General features: G+C 37.8%; 1 protein-coding gene across 4 annotated transcripts in view; it reads right to left on the reverse strand.

The window, feature by feature from the left end:
• Window positions 1-14,845, reverse strand: part of LOC136027905 (polycomb group protein Asx-like) — a 77,442-nt gene that overhangs the window by 34,725 nt on the left and 27,872 nt on the right. For all 4 annotated transcript variants that reach the window (XM_065705339.1, XM_065705340.1, XM_065705337.1 and 1 more), the window contains exon 5: window positions 11,682-14,042. In XM_065705339.1, coding sequence (XP_065561411.1) covers window positions 11,682-14,042 — 2,361 coding nt within the window. The remainder of the gene's footprint in view (window positions 1-11,681; window positions 14,043-14,845) is intronic.

Genomic DNA, 14,845 nt, shown 5'->3' on the forward strand with positions numbered 1-14,845 from the left:
ATGAAAGTTTCAAGAGGCTTTCTAAGCTTGGGAGCTTTATAAATCGAATTGCAGTGCTCAATAAAGCATTCCACCAACTCTTGTTGGATTCGGCTAAAGTAGGATTTCGAATAGAACGAGGAATGTTGTAAACATCACTCTCTAAATAGTTTATTGAAAGATAAGCAAAAATTTCCTTTTTATTTTTATGGCTTCTGTAGCCCATTGTGTTAAGCCTCTATCAATAAAGATGCCTGTAACCTCCTCAAACTGAGCGTAATAGTCAAGTTAGTGAAAAAGCGCTCTTCCAAAACTTAAAACGAAAGTTTCAAGAGGCTTTCTAAGCTTGGGAGCATTATATATTGGGAGCATAATTTTTTATATTCGGAATTAAGACATTTTAAGATTCTTTTAATCTACATTTGGTCGTCTGAAAGCGGTATTGCCAAGTCTACTGTTCCAAAAAACCCGAAAAAGACGAGTTTTAAATTTTTTTACATTTGCATCTAAGGATCGGCAATAGCTAACCGCGTTCAGCAAGACAATTTTTGGCAAAACGAATTGCCAACAAAAAAATTTTTGGCTGTATGTGATTCTGCAACTCGGCTTCAATGAATATGCAATTCGGCAAACTACAGTTCGACAAAGTCGGCAAATTGCAAAATACAGGCAGATGTCTTACAGCAAAGCCAATTTGACCATTCAAAGAGAATTTTTTACACAAGATAACGTCTGTAAATCAGTTTTGACAAAAATTGTTTTTCGGCTAAAACGCTTTCAAGCGAAGATTTGACTCCTCTTTTCTTGCCATTCCTTACGTTGCATTGTTTGAAAAGAAAATAATATTATTTTTGTCATTAAAATGATAAATAACAACGTTGTACAACAAAACTAAAGCATCTTTTCATCCTTAAAGCAATATATTTCGTTCTATAAAGTGCTTTTCATTTCATTTTTTTGGGCCACCCCAAACATGCTAATATGCGTCGGGACCTATTTGGATAATAAGAGATGTTTAGTTTTGTTTTGTTAGTATTGTATAGATTTCGATGTTGTCTTTTTTTGTGACATATTTGTTCAATAAAAAAAAAACAAATTTTCTTGGTCTAATAAAACTCCGGTAAGTTCTGTATTTAGCATGCCTGTATTTAGTATAATGTAACAGTGAAAACTGGACCATGAGCATTCGAGCTCGAAGCGCACGGTGAGCAATGTCACTAATAAAATTAAAACGAACTAATAGAAGAGGGAGCGTGCAAAAAGAGGCTGAGGCAGACACAGCTCCCCTCCCCCCTTATTGTAGAAATACAGTTTCATTAGAAAATAGCAATTTTTTAATGTCGAAGCACTTTGATAAAAAGGTTAAACTTAAAGGTTGTTTATAGATCTATCATCCATCCATCTCAGATCCATTCATCTAAAAATTGTCTAAGGGGCTGCCACCTCCTTCTACTTCCTGTTTTTTATGGTTAACCTTTAAGTTCCATTAGAAAATAGCAGTTTTAGAATATCGAAGCACTGCGATAAAAAGGCTAATCTTAAATGTTAAGCATAAACAAGAGCTAAGAGCTCATATAGCACTTGTGACGAGGCAAGAAGAGCTGAAAGCCAAGAGATCATATGGTATGAGCTCTAGCAAAATTCTATGAATCAATAGATTGATTTAAAAGGAAAATAAGAGGCTTAATGCCGGTCAGGATTAAAATAAGAGCTCTGAGTCAAGATATCCTTCTAAATATCAAAATTCATTAAGATCCGATCACCCACTTGTATGTTATAAATACCTAATTTTTTCTAATTTTTCCTCTCCCTTTAGCCCCCCAGATGGTCGAATCTTGGAAAACAACTTTATCAAGTCAATTTGTGCAGCTCCCTGACACGCCCACCAATTTTCATCGTCCTAGCACGTCCAGAAGCACCAAACTCGCCAAATCAATGAACCCCTCCCCCGTAAGAGAGCGAATCCAGTACGGTTCCGTCAATCACGTATCAAAGACATTTGCTTATTCTATCCACCAAGTTTCATCCCGATTCCTTCACTCCAAGTGTTTTCCAATATTTCCCCCTCCAGCTCGCCCCAATGACAAAAGATCTGGTTGGGATTTGAAATAAGAGCTCTGAGACATGAATTCCTTCTAAATATCAAATTTCGTTAAGATCCGATCACCTATTCGTAAAATAAAAATATCCTATTTTTCATGTTTTCCAAGAATTCCAGTTTCCCCCTCCAACTCCCCCCAATGTCAAAGGATCTGGTCAGAATTTAAAATTCGAGCTTTAATGCCCAAGACCCTTCTAAATATCAAATTTCAATAAGATCTGGTCACCCTTTCGTAAGTTAAAAATACCTCAATTTTCAAAATTACACCCCCCCCCCAAACTCCACCAAAGAGAGCGGATCCGGCCCGGTTATGTCAGTCACGTGTCTCAAACAGGTTCTTATTCTTCCCATCCAGTTTCATCCTGATCTCACCGCTTTAAGTATTTTCTAGGATTTCCGATTCCCCTCAACTGCCCCCCCCAATTACGCTGGATACGGTTGAGATTTAAAATAAGAGATCTGAGTCATGAAGTCCTTCTAAATATGAAGTTTTATGAAGATCCGATCACTTCTTCGTAAGTTAAAAATACTTCATTTTTTTCTAATTTTTCAGAATGAACTCCCGCCCCCCCCCCCAAATAGACCGAATCCGTTCCAATTATGTAAATCACGTATCTAAGACTTCTGCTTATTTTTCCCACTTAGTTTCATCCCGATCCCTCCAATCTAAGCGTTTTCCATGATTTTAGGTTCCCCCACCACAAACTCCCCCCAATGTCACCAGATCCGGTCGAGACTTAAAATAAGAGCTTTGAGACACGATATCCTTCTAAATATCAAATTTCATTGAGATCCGATCACCCGTTCGTAAATTAAAAATACCTAATTTTTTCTAATTTTTTAGAATTACCCCCCCAAACTACCCCAAAGAGAGCGGATCCGTTCTGGTTATGCCAATCATGTATCTAGGACTTGTGCTTATTTTTCCCATCAAGTTTCATCCCGATCCCTCCACTCTAAGTGTTTTCCAAGTCTTAGGTTTCCCCCTCCCAACTCTCCCTCCAATGTCACCAGACCTGATCGGTATTTAAAATAACAGCTCTGAGACACGATATCCTTCCAAACATCAAATTTCATTAAGATCCGATCACCCGTTCGTAAGTTAAAATTACCTCATTTTTTCTAATTTTTCAGAATTACCCCCCCCCCCACTACCCCAAAGAGAGCGGATCCGTTCCGGTTATGTCAATCATGTATCTCGGACTTGTGATTATTTTTCCCGCCAAGTTTCATCCCGATCCCTCCACTCTAAATGTTTTCCAAGCTTTTAGGTTTCCCCCTCCCAACTCTCCCCTCCCAATGTCACCAGATCCGGTAGGGATTTAAAATACGAGCTCTGAGACACGATATCCCTTCTAAATATCAAATTTCGTTGAGATCCGATCACCCGTTCGTAAGTTAAAAACAACTCATTTTTTCTAATTTTTCGGAATTAACCCTCCCCCCCCCACTACCCCAAAGAGAGCGGATCCATTCCGGTTATGTCAATCATGTATATAGGACTTGTGCTTATTTTTCCCACCAAGTTTCATCCCGATTCCTTCACTCTAAGTGTCTTCCAAGATTTTAGGTTTCCCCTCCCAACCCCCCCAATGTCACCAGATCCGGTGGGGATTTAAAATAAGAGCTCTGAGACATGATATTCTTTTAACTATCAAATTTCATTGATATCCGATCACCCATTCGTAAGTTAAAAATACACCATTTTTTCTAATTTTTCGGAAATACCCCCCCCCCCTTCCCCCAACTACCCCTAAGAGAGCGGATCCGTTCCAGTTATGTCAATCATGTATCTAGGACTTGTGCATATTTTTCCCACCAAGTTTCATCCCGATCCCTCCACTCTAGGTGTTTTCAAAGTTTTAGGTTTCCCCCTCCCAACTCCCCCCCATGTCATCAGATCCTGTCGGGATTTAAAATAAGAGCTCTGAGACACGATATCCTTCCAAACATCAAATTTCATTAAGATCCGATCATCCGTTCGTAAGTTAAAATTACCTCATTTTTTCTAATTTTTCAGAATTAGAAAACTACCCCAAAGAGAGCGGATCCGTTCCGATTATGTCAATCATGTATCTAGGACTTGTGCTAATTTTTCCCACCAAGTTTCATCCCGATTCCTCCACTCTAAGTGTAATAATGACAGCCCCTTAAATAAATAACAGCTCTGAGACACGATATCCTTCCAAACATCAAATTTCATTAAGATCTGATCAACCGTTCGTAACTTCAAAATACTGCAATTTTTCTATTATTCCAAATTAACGGGCCCCCTACTCCTCCCCCCCAGATAGTCAAATCGGGAATACGACTATTTCTAATTTAATCTGGTCCGGTCCCTGATACGCCTGCCAAATTTCATCGTCCTAGCTTACCTGGAAGTGCCTAAAGTAGCAAAACCGGGACCGACAGACAGACCGACAGAATTTGCGATTGCTATATGTCACTTGGTTAATACCAAGTGCCATAAAAACAGGAAGCAGAAGGAGGAGACAGCCCCTTAAATAATTTTTCAAATGGAAGTAAGGAGTGATGTTAAAACTTAAAACAAAATATCCTGTTAATGAGCGAGACTGTCCCTGACCCTTTTAATCTTTTCTTTTACTAAATTTTTGCCTTTTTTTTGTTGTCCATATGCTCAGAAAAAAAGAACCATATAAGACAAGAGCAAGTATATAAAATATTTAACTACTTACATTATTTAAACGTTTTATTAATGTTTGACTAATCATGCCCTAGTTGTACCTTAGTTCTGCCCTGAGATGGATTGACGATAGATCTATAAACAAGTGAAATGACATCATTTTTATACAGCCCTGAAAGGGCTTATGCCAGCTTTGCCTCTCACTCAGACTATTTGTCTTAGCTTTGTCGCCAATTAACCAGGACTTGATGGCAATTTGATTTTAATTCTTCAAGAAGTTATTTTCAAGTAGACATAAAACGAACATGATTTAACGACCCTCGTGAATAATGAAATCTACTTATCAAGAGGCGTAAAGTACCCTGAATAGATGGGTAATAAAGGCTAAACTGTATTTTCTAGTAGGCATAAAACGAACTTGATTTAACGACCCTCGTGAATAATGAAATATACCATGACATAAAAAAAATTTCGTTGAAATAGTATCCAGGAGAGACTTATCAAGAGGCGTAAAGTACCCTGAATAGATGGGTAATGAAGGCTAAACTGTATTTTCTAGTAGGCATAAAACGAACTTGATTTAACGACCCTCGTGAATAATGAAATATACCATGACATAAAAAAAATTTCGTTGAAATAGTATCCAGGAGAGACTTATCAAGAGGCGTAAAGTACCCTGAATAGATGGGTATTAAAGGCTAAACTGTATTTTCTAGTAGGCGTAAAACAAACTTGATTTAACGACCCACGTGAATAATGGAATATACCATGACATAAAAAAAAATCGTTGAAATGGTATCCAGGAGATACTTATCAAGAGGCATAAAGTACCCTGAATAGATGGGTATTAAAGGCTAAACTGCAGACTTTTCAGGTCTTGTCAAAATGCTGTGTTTACGCATATTTTATTTATCGACAACCCATGTAGCACTACAGCGAAAAGACATAGCAAGAAAAAAAGAAAAGAAAAACGAAGGAGAAAAGAAGAAGAAGAAACAAAAGAAGCAAAAAGAAGAAAAAAATAAGAAGAAAAAATAAGAAAACAAAGAAGAAGCAAAGAAGGAAGAAGATAAAGAAGAAGATAGAAGAAGCAAAAAAGTAAGAAAAACAAAGGAGAAAGAAGGGAGAAAAAAAGAAATCATTACATAATAATATAGACCCAATACCTTTGGTCAAAACGAAAACTGCTACATATAAGATATCATTTTGTTTATTGTTAATCCATCCAGATTCCAGATTTTTGTCCTTAACCTTTTTTTTACAGGGACATCTTAAGTTAGTGTTTATGCTAACAGGTCAATAATATTATAAACACTAGAAGAGAATAGTAATCAAAAATGTATTTGTTTTTTCGTTTTGTGTTTTCTTACGTTTTCCAGCGCTTTGTCTAAACTTTTTTTTGTGGGAGGAGGCGGGGTCCCCTCCTATTATTGATAAAGACTTCTGGATTTGAAGCTGAAATATAAGAGCTTTTATTATTTCTTTTGTAATAATGTTTTTTATTAGTTTATTTTCATTCTTACTATAAAAAAAGCTAAGAGCTCATATGGCACTTGTGAAGAGGCCGGACGAGCCAAGAGCTCATATAGTATCAGCTCTAGCAAAATTCTAAGAATCAATAGATTGATTTAAAAGGAAAATCGGAGGCTTGATGCTGGTCGGGATTTAAAATAAGAGCTCTGAGTCACGAGGTCCTTCTAAATATCAAAATTCGTTAAGATCCGATCACCCCCTCATAAGTTATAAATACCTCATTTTTCTACTTTTTTCCTTTCCCTTCAGCCCCCAGATGGTCTAATCGGGGAAAACGACTTTATCAAGTCAATTTGTGCAGCTCCCAGACACGCCTACCGATTTCAATCGTCGTAGCACGTCACGAAGCACCAAACTCGCTAAAGCACTGAACCCTACACCCTAGCTCCCCCAAAGAGAGTGGATTCAGTACGGTTAGGTCAATCACGTATCTAGGACATTTGCTTATTCTACCAACCAAGTTTCATCCCGATTTCTCTACTCTAAGCGTTTTCCAAGATTTCCGGTTACCCCTTCAACTCCCCCAATGTCGACAGATCTGGTCGAAATTTCAAATAAGAGCTCTGAGAAATAAGTTCCCTCTTTATATCAAATTTCATTAAGATCCGGTCACCCGCTCTTAAGTTAAAAATTCCTCAGTTTTTTTTTATTTTTTCAAATCAACATCCCCCAGCTCCTCCAAAGTGAACAGATCCGTTCCAATTATGCCAATCACGTATCTATAACTTTTGCTTATTCTTCCAGACAAGTTTCATCCCGGTCTCTCCACTCTAAGCGTTTTCCAAGATTTCTGTTACCCCCCTCCAACCCCCTATGTCCTCGGGTCCGATCCGATCCGAATCTGATTGGAAATCCATTGAAAATAAATTTATTGTGCTCTGAAGCACAATATCCTTCTAAATATCCAATTTCCTTAAGACCTGATCACCCGTTCTTAAGTTACAAATGCCTTGTTTTTCTAATTTTTCCGAATTAATCCCTCCCCTCCCCCCAACACCACCAAAGAGGGCGGATCCATCCCGGTTACGTCAGTCACCTATCTTGGACATATTTTTATTCCTCCCACCAAGTTTCATCCTAATCTCTCCGCTTTAAGTGTTTTCCAAGATTTCCGGTCCCCCCAACTCTCCCCCTTAATGACTCTGGATCCGGTCGGGATTTAAAGTAAGAGATCTGAGTTACGAGGTCCTTCTAAATATGAAATTTCATTAAGATCCGATCACTCCTTCGTAAGTGAAAAATACCTCATTTTTTCTAATTTTTCAGAATTAACCCTCGCCCCTCCAACTCCCACAAACAGAGCAGATCCATTCCGGTTATGTCGATCACGTATCTATGACTTCTGCTTATTTTCCACCAAGTTTCACCCCGATCCCTCCACTCTAAGCGTTTTCCGAGATTTTAGGTACCCGCCCTCCGACTCCCCCCAATGTCACCGAATCAGGTCGGGATTTAAAATAAGAGCTCTGAGACACGATATCCTTGCAAACATCAAATTTCATTAAGATCCCATCACATGTTCGTAAGTTAAAAATACTTAATTTTTTCTATTTTTCCCGAATTAACCGGTTAATACCAAGTGCCATAAAAATATGTGAGAAATTGAAACAGTAGGAGGGAATAAACTTATGCTTCAAAACGTACAAAGCTTACTTGTCTCCCAAGAAGAAGAAAATCAGAAGATGATGAAGTCAGTTTGAACACTTGTTGTAAACACGTAAATTATGTAATTGTTGAATTATTGTATGTGAATTAACAGTTTTTCATTCGCCTATCATTCTACATTTTTGGTACCACTTTATTACTTTATTTAACTTTTTCAGGATTTTGTTTTTCGAATTAAAAAACCTATGGGTTTTTTTGTATATTGATTTTGGGCGACTGTTAAATTCCCACTGGCACCTCTACACCATTATTCAACAAAAAGGAAGAAACCATCATAATAGGCTACTCAAAAAGGTTCAATCAGAACTTAAAGTTAAAAGGTACTGGCACCCCTACACCATTATCCAACAAAAAGGGAGAAACTATCATAATAGGCTACTCAAAGAAGTTAAATCAGAAGTTATAGTTACAAGGTACTTGCACCCCTACATCATTATTCAATAAAAAGGAGAAACTATCATAATAATCAAAGAAGTTAAATCAGAACTAATAGTTACAAGGTACTGGCACCCCTACACCATAATTCACCAAAAAGGGAGAAACTATCATAATAATCAAAGAAGTTAAATCAGAACTTATAGTTACAAGGTACTTGTACCCCTACAACATAATTCAACAATAAGGGAGAAACTATCATAATAATCAAAGAAGTTAAATCAGAACTTACATTTACAAGGTACTGGCACCCCTACACCATAATTCAATAGAGAGAGAAACTATCATAATAATCAAAGAAGTTAAATCAGAACCTATAGTTACAAGGTACTGGCAGCCCTACAACATTATTCAACAAAAAGGGAGAAACTATCATGATAATAAAGAAATTAAATCACCACATATAGTTAAGGTACGCTATATTACAGCAGTGGTAGGGGGTGATTTTGTTAGCAGGCAGTGACAATAAACTAGGTCAGCAGGTTTATATTCGCAGTGGTAGGTATTAGCTAAAGATATGTGCCAATACCTATAAAAGGATATTAGCTAATAATAGCTAAAGATTTTAAGTAGCTTAAATAGTTAAAGATTTTATCCATCACTACTCGCCATGGTAATAGGCGGTACATCATACAACAAGAATTCTAGAGAACATATAAGAAATAAAATACATTTCGAGTTTTTCAGAAACAATTAATAAGTAGTTAATAAATAATTAATAACTTTCCCAACCAAAACCTAGTATGTGCATTATTCAAGTTTTCAAGAACACCAGAAAACAAGAGCCAAGAGCTCATATGTTATGAGCTCTAGCAAAATTCTAAGAACCAATAGATTGCTTTAAAAGGAAAAGCAGAGGCTTAATGTCGGTCAAGATTTAAAATAAGAGCTCTGATTCACGAAGTCCTTCTAAATATCAAGATTCATTAAGATCCCATCACCCACTCGCAAGTTAAAAATACCTCAATTTTTCTAATTTTTCCACTCCCTTCATCCCCCCAGATGTTCGAATCGGGGAAAACGACTTTATCAAGTCAATTTTTACAGCTCCCTGACACGCCTACCAATTTTCATAGTCCTAGCACGTCCAGAAAACCCAAACTCGCCAAAGCAGTGAACCCTACCATCTAATTCCCCCAAAGAGAGCGGATCCAGTGCGATTACCTCAGTCACGTATCTACGACATTTACAAGCATTTTCCAACATTTCTGGTTTCCCCCTGCAGCTCCCCCCAATGTCAATAGATTCGGTCAACCGTTCTTAAGTTAAAAATACCTCAACTTTTCTAACTTTTCTAAATTAACAACCCCCAGCTCCCCCAAAGAGAACGGATCCGTACCAATTCTGTAAATCTCGTATCTATAGCTTGTATTTATTCTTCCCATAAAGTTTCATCCCGATATCTCCACTCTAAGCATTTTCCAAGATATCTGTTTCCCCCTTCCAATTCTCTATGTCCCCGGATCCGATTCGAATTGAAAATGGAGCATCTGAGACATAAGATTCTTCTATATATAAAGAGAAGAGTTTCATTGAGATCCCATCACCCATTCGTAAGAAACCTCGATTTCACGTTTTCCAACAACTCCGGCTTTCCCCTCCAACACCCTTCAATATCATCGGATCTGGTCGGGATTTAAAATGAGAGTTTTGAAGCACAAGATCCTTCTAGATATCAAATTTCATTAAGATATGATCACCCGTTCGTAAGTTAAAAATACCTCATTTCTTAAAGTTTTTCCGAATTACTCCTCCCCCCCCCCCAACTCCACCAAAGAGAGTGGATCCGGTCCGGTTATGTCAGTCACCTATCTTGGACTTGGACTTTCATCCTGATCTCTCCGCTTTAAGCGTTTTTCAAGATTTTCGGTCCTCCCCCCCCCTAATGACACTGGACCCGGTTGGGATAAAAAATAAAAGATCTAAGTTTCGAGGTCCTTCTAAATATGAAAGTTCATTAAGATATGTTCACTCTTTCGCAAGCTAAAAATACCTCATTTTTTCTAATTTTTGGAATTAACCTAGCACCCCCCCCCCCCCGCCGAATCCCTCAAAGAGAGCAGATCCGTTCCAGTTACGCCAATCCCGTATCTAGGAATTGTGCTTATTTTTCCCACCAAGTTTCATCCCAATCCCTCCACTCTAAGCATTTTCAAAGAGTTTAGGTTCCGCCCCCCCCCCCCCCAACGTCCCCTTCACCGGATAAGGTTGAAATTTAATATAAGAGCTCTGAGATAATATATCCTTCCAAACATCAAATTTCATTAAGATCCGATAACTCCTTCGTAAGTTAAAATTACCTCATTTTTCAAATTTTTCAGAATTAACCCCTCCCCCCCACTCCCCCAAAGAGAGCAGATCCATCCCGGTTATGTCAATCACCTATTTAGGAGTTGTGCTGATTTTTCACACCAAGTTTCATCCCGATCCCTCCACTCTAAGCGTTTTCCAATATTTTAGGCTCCTCCTCAATTCCCCCCAATTTCACCAGATCCAGTCGGAATTTAAAATAAGAGCTCTGAGACACGATATCCTTCCAAACTTCAAATTTCATTAAGATCCGATCACTCCTTCGCAAGTTAAAAATACATCATTTTTTCTAGTTTTCTGAATCAACAGCCCCCCCCCCCCAAGGGTCAAATCAGGGAAACGACTATTTCTAAGTTAATCTTGTCCGGTTCCTGATACGCCTACTAAGTTTCATTGTCATAGCTTGCCTGGAAGTGCCTGAAGTAGCAAAACCGGGACCGACAGACAGACAGACCGACAGACACACAGACCGACAGAATTGGCGATTGCTATATGTCACTTGGTTAATACAAAGTGCCATAAAAACAATTTATCATTTTAAAACGGTAAAAATAGATGGTGACACAGAATTTGTCAATTTTTTTTTCTCATCGCCACTCCATTTTTTGTTCTATGTGGATAAATATGTTTAGAAATTTAACAGTATTTAATATGTGAAGAAAGAACTATAAAACATTTCATGGAAACGACAAAAATTTCACAATTTTGGGACAAACCAAAAAAGGATGGGAATGAATTGGGCGCTATATCAAGGATTTTGAGTAGACTTCACACCCAATTCGAAAACAAATGTTGAGAGTGTCTTCTAACTATCAGATAAACTGGTCCCGATAACCAATTTGTTTAAATACCTTTTATTTTACTTTTCCAACTTTTATTAAATTTTTACAAAACGGATAAAACCTTTGCGTTGGGTATTCATACTAGAGACATCCGCATATGCTTTTTTTTCATTACACATTTTTTCATCTTTCGGGGAGAAACCTTTTAATATCAATAAATGGGAACAATTACCTTGAGTTGTAATAGAGGGCATTGACCTTTGGTTTACCAATGCTTTCTCTGCCTCTTCACTATCATTGGACTGCGTTTGCTCATCTTCTTTCATACCAGCAGCGTTGTCAATTACTGATACGGCTTGATTAAGAAGATCCCCAGATTTGTCAATTGGATTATTTTTCTGACTATTGCATTCATCTGAAAAGTTTTGATATTCGCCCATAACTATATAGTCACTATTGTTAAATTCCTCCTGACTGAAGTCTTGATATGTCTCAAAACTAATATCCATTTGAACTTCCGAGTAACTAGTCTGTGACTCATATGAATAGCGATCTTCAAAACACGTTTGTTTGCTAGTTTGAAAATCATCTCCTTTAACCTGAGTAAAATTTTCTTCATCCAAATCTGCTTCACTTTGTTTGAACGAATCAGCGGACTGCCCATCATCAAATCGATTGTCTGCGTCAAAGGTGTTTGACTTATCTGTGGGATCAGGAAAGGTAACTTCAGTTATATTATCAGCCAAAATTTTCGACTTCTCTTGAAAGCTGTGCAACTCACTAAAGTTTTCAGCATTTTCATAAGCAACTCTTTCACTGAAAACAAGCTTGCTTCTGCTCTCTTGTGATATCAAAGCACTTTGCTTTTGCTGCAAACAATCAAGAATATCATCAGCCGAGCAGACCTTACTAGAAGCGTTGAGAGTACTTGCACCTTCATGACAATTTGCCTCAATTTCTCTCAGCTCATCATCCTGCAAAAACGGAGAAATAGATGCCGAGCCCGGTGAGCCCAGACTTTGAAAACTTATATTTAACTCATCAGAAGTTATGTTTTCAGCATCGTCTTCCAATTCAGATGCTGGCTTACAACTATCAGCAGCATCATCTTTTTTATTAGTCAATTCATCTCCTTTCAAGTCTTCGTCCACTTCGTCAAAGGTTTTACTGGCTTCATAATCAGGAGAGCTGTCAGATGGACATATATTTACAATAGGCATTTCAACAGAATCTTCAAGCTCAAATTGAACCTGTAAATTTTCATAGCTCTCAGACGCCGATTCTTGATTTTTATCTTCAGTTTCAACCTCAACCATGGCAGCTAGCCTTTCAGCCTCTGCCTGATGCCTCATTTGAATCAACTTTCGTCTCTCCTCGAGCCTTTCTTTTTCAATTTCACTTTGTATCTGTAAAAATAAATTTGAATGTTTTGGTTCTTCAGTTGTCACATAATTGAGAAACGCGGAACTCTGACTTTCCGATGGACGAGACACTAATGTTGGTGTTCCTCTTCCTTTCTGAGGAAACAAAGGTTTTGCTTCAGTTTCTGATTCAATTTCAGAATCATCTCCGTGAGTGTGGGCAGACTCTGAAGTCGTTGTTGATTCAAAGCTTGTATCATGTAAATCGGAATCAGTTGTACTTGCGTTCGCTTCAGTGTCTGTTGGGATTTCAATCGACAATCTAGGAAGTATGAACTGAGATTTCTCCTCAGATTTTGGATTTGCACGTATTTTCAGAATTAACGGAGATCTTTTTCGGGAAGCGTCTTCGCCATAATTTGAAGGCTGAGAAACAGATAGCGACGTGAAAAATGTACAATGTCGCATCTCTTCCACACTTTCATCAGAGTCTGATCCAGCAATTTCCTGTTGGATAGGTGTATCACTTCGCCCGTACAGTAGCTTCAAACGCTCATCCCCGTTGTCAACAGGCTCTTCCCACTGGACTACCTTCTTTTTTGGAACACTGTTGCTACTATTTTTGCCGGCGTCACTATCAGAGGATGGCAAAGTTGCGGCACGTGACGCCGGCTTCTTGAAAACCGAATCGGCATAGTATATATCGTCGTCATACGGAGGCGGGGCAGGCAAAGTCGCCTTCCTCAAAAGTGGCTGGCGTTTCTCAAGATTAGGGCTAGAAGCCCGTTTGGATGGATACACTCTCTTCGGCCGCATAGGTGACGGTGGTGACTCACTTTTTGGCTTTGGTGAGCGTTTATCAGTTTTTGGTACAAGACTAGACAAAGGTTTATCATCATCATCAGTTTCAATATCATACTTTACAATCTCTTTCTTTCCGATTGTCACTGGTTTTTGGGTAGTACTTTCTGCTGCTTTTTCTACAGCCTTCATTATATCCTCTTCTCCATCAACTAATTCAATCTCTCTAATCTCCTTTCTGGGACACCGTTTCACTCCATTTTTTTTAACTGTCTTTTTAGATGCAACAACCTTGGATTTTGGCTCTACAGAGGTCATTTTGGGCAAAATTTCCTCTGTGGAAGTGTTATTCGAAAGTGTTGGCGATGGACTAGACATTAGGATAACGTCTGATTCTGAGGACGTCGCAGGTTCTGGAGATACAGCAATTCCTAAAAGTGAAACAGAATGATTTCCTGAATGATACAGGGACTAGTTTAGATTGAATTCAGAGGTACGATCAATTAACTAGACTACTTAAACAACGAAATATTAAAAATTGGCGAGAATAATTATAATTAGGACTGATCAGGCCTAATAAGGACTGATAGATAAAGTGAGATGAGTTGACGCAATTCATTGAGACGAAATAAAAGGCCAATTCTGATTGAACTTCGTTGAAATAAGGCTATTAGGGTTATTTTTCTATTTCTTTTAGTTTTAACGATCGTATTTTAAGTTTCTCTTAAATTTTCATTTGTGCAATGCTGAGGACGGCCCTTGGACATAGGGTCGAAATATTCATTTAAAGTTTGGAATTCAGCTGTTGTACAAAAAATTTCCAATTGTTCTACTTGTCATTTTTTGTATACAATAGTTTTGCTACTGAGAGTTTGGCTTGTAGTCTATTAAAGTTCCAGGAAATTACATAATTAAATGAATATTCCCTAGCCTGCATAATATCTTCCCTACAAAGTCGGACCTTTGTGAATCCATGCCAAAAAAAAATATTACGTTTCTAAAAAGTTTTCAAAAATAAAATATAATTTTGCAGGAAAGACGGGAAGGTCAGTAATTTTCCAGGAAAGTAGGGAAACTCAATAATACAAAATTTAATTAATACAATAATAACAGCCTTAGTTGATATTTTTTAGACTTGTCATATGAGTTTTGAAAATTTTTAATTAATGATATAAAGTTACGTAAATGTTAATTATTTATGATTTTGCTTTTGTCTGATATTTGTCCTCTAGTC

This window comes from Artemia franciscana, chromosome 6, assembly GCF_032884065.1.
Source record: "Artemia franciscana chromosome 6, ASM3288406v1, whole genome shotgun sequence".
NCBI lineage: Eukaryota > Metazoa > Arthropoda > Branchiopoda > Anostraca > Artemiidae > Artemia > Artemia franciscana.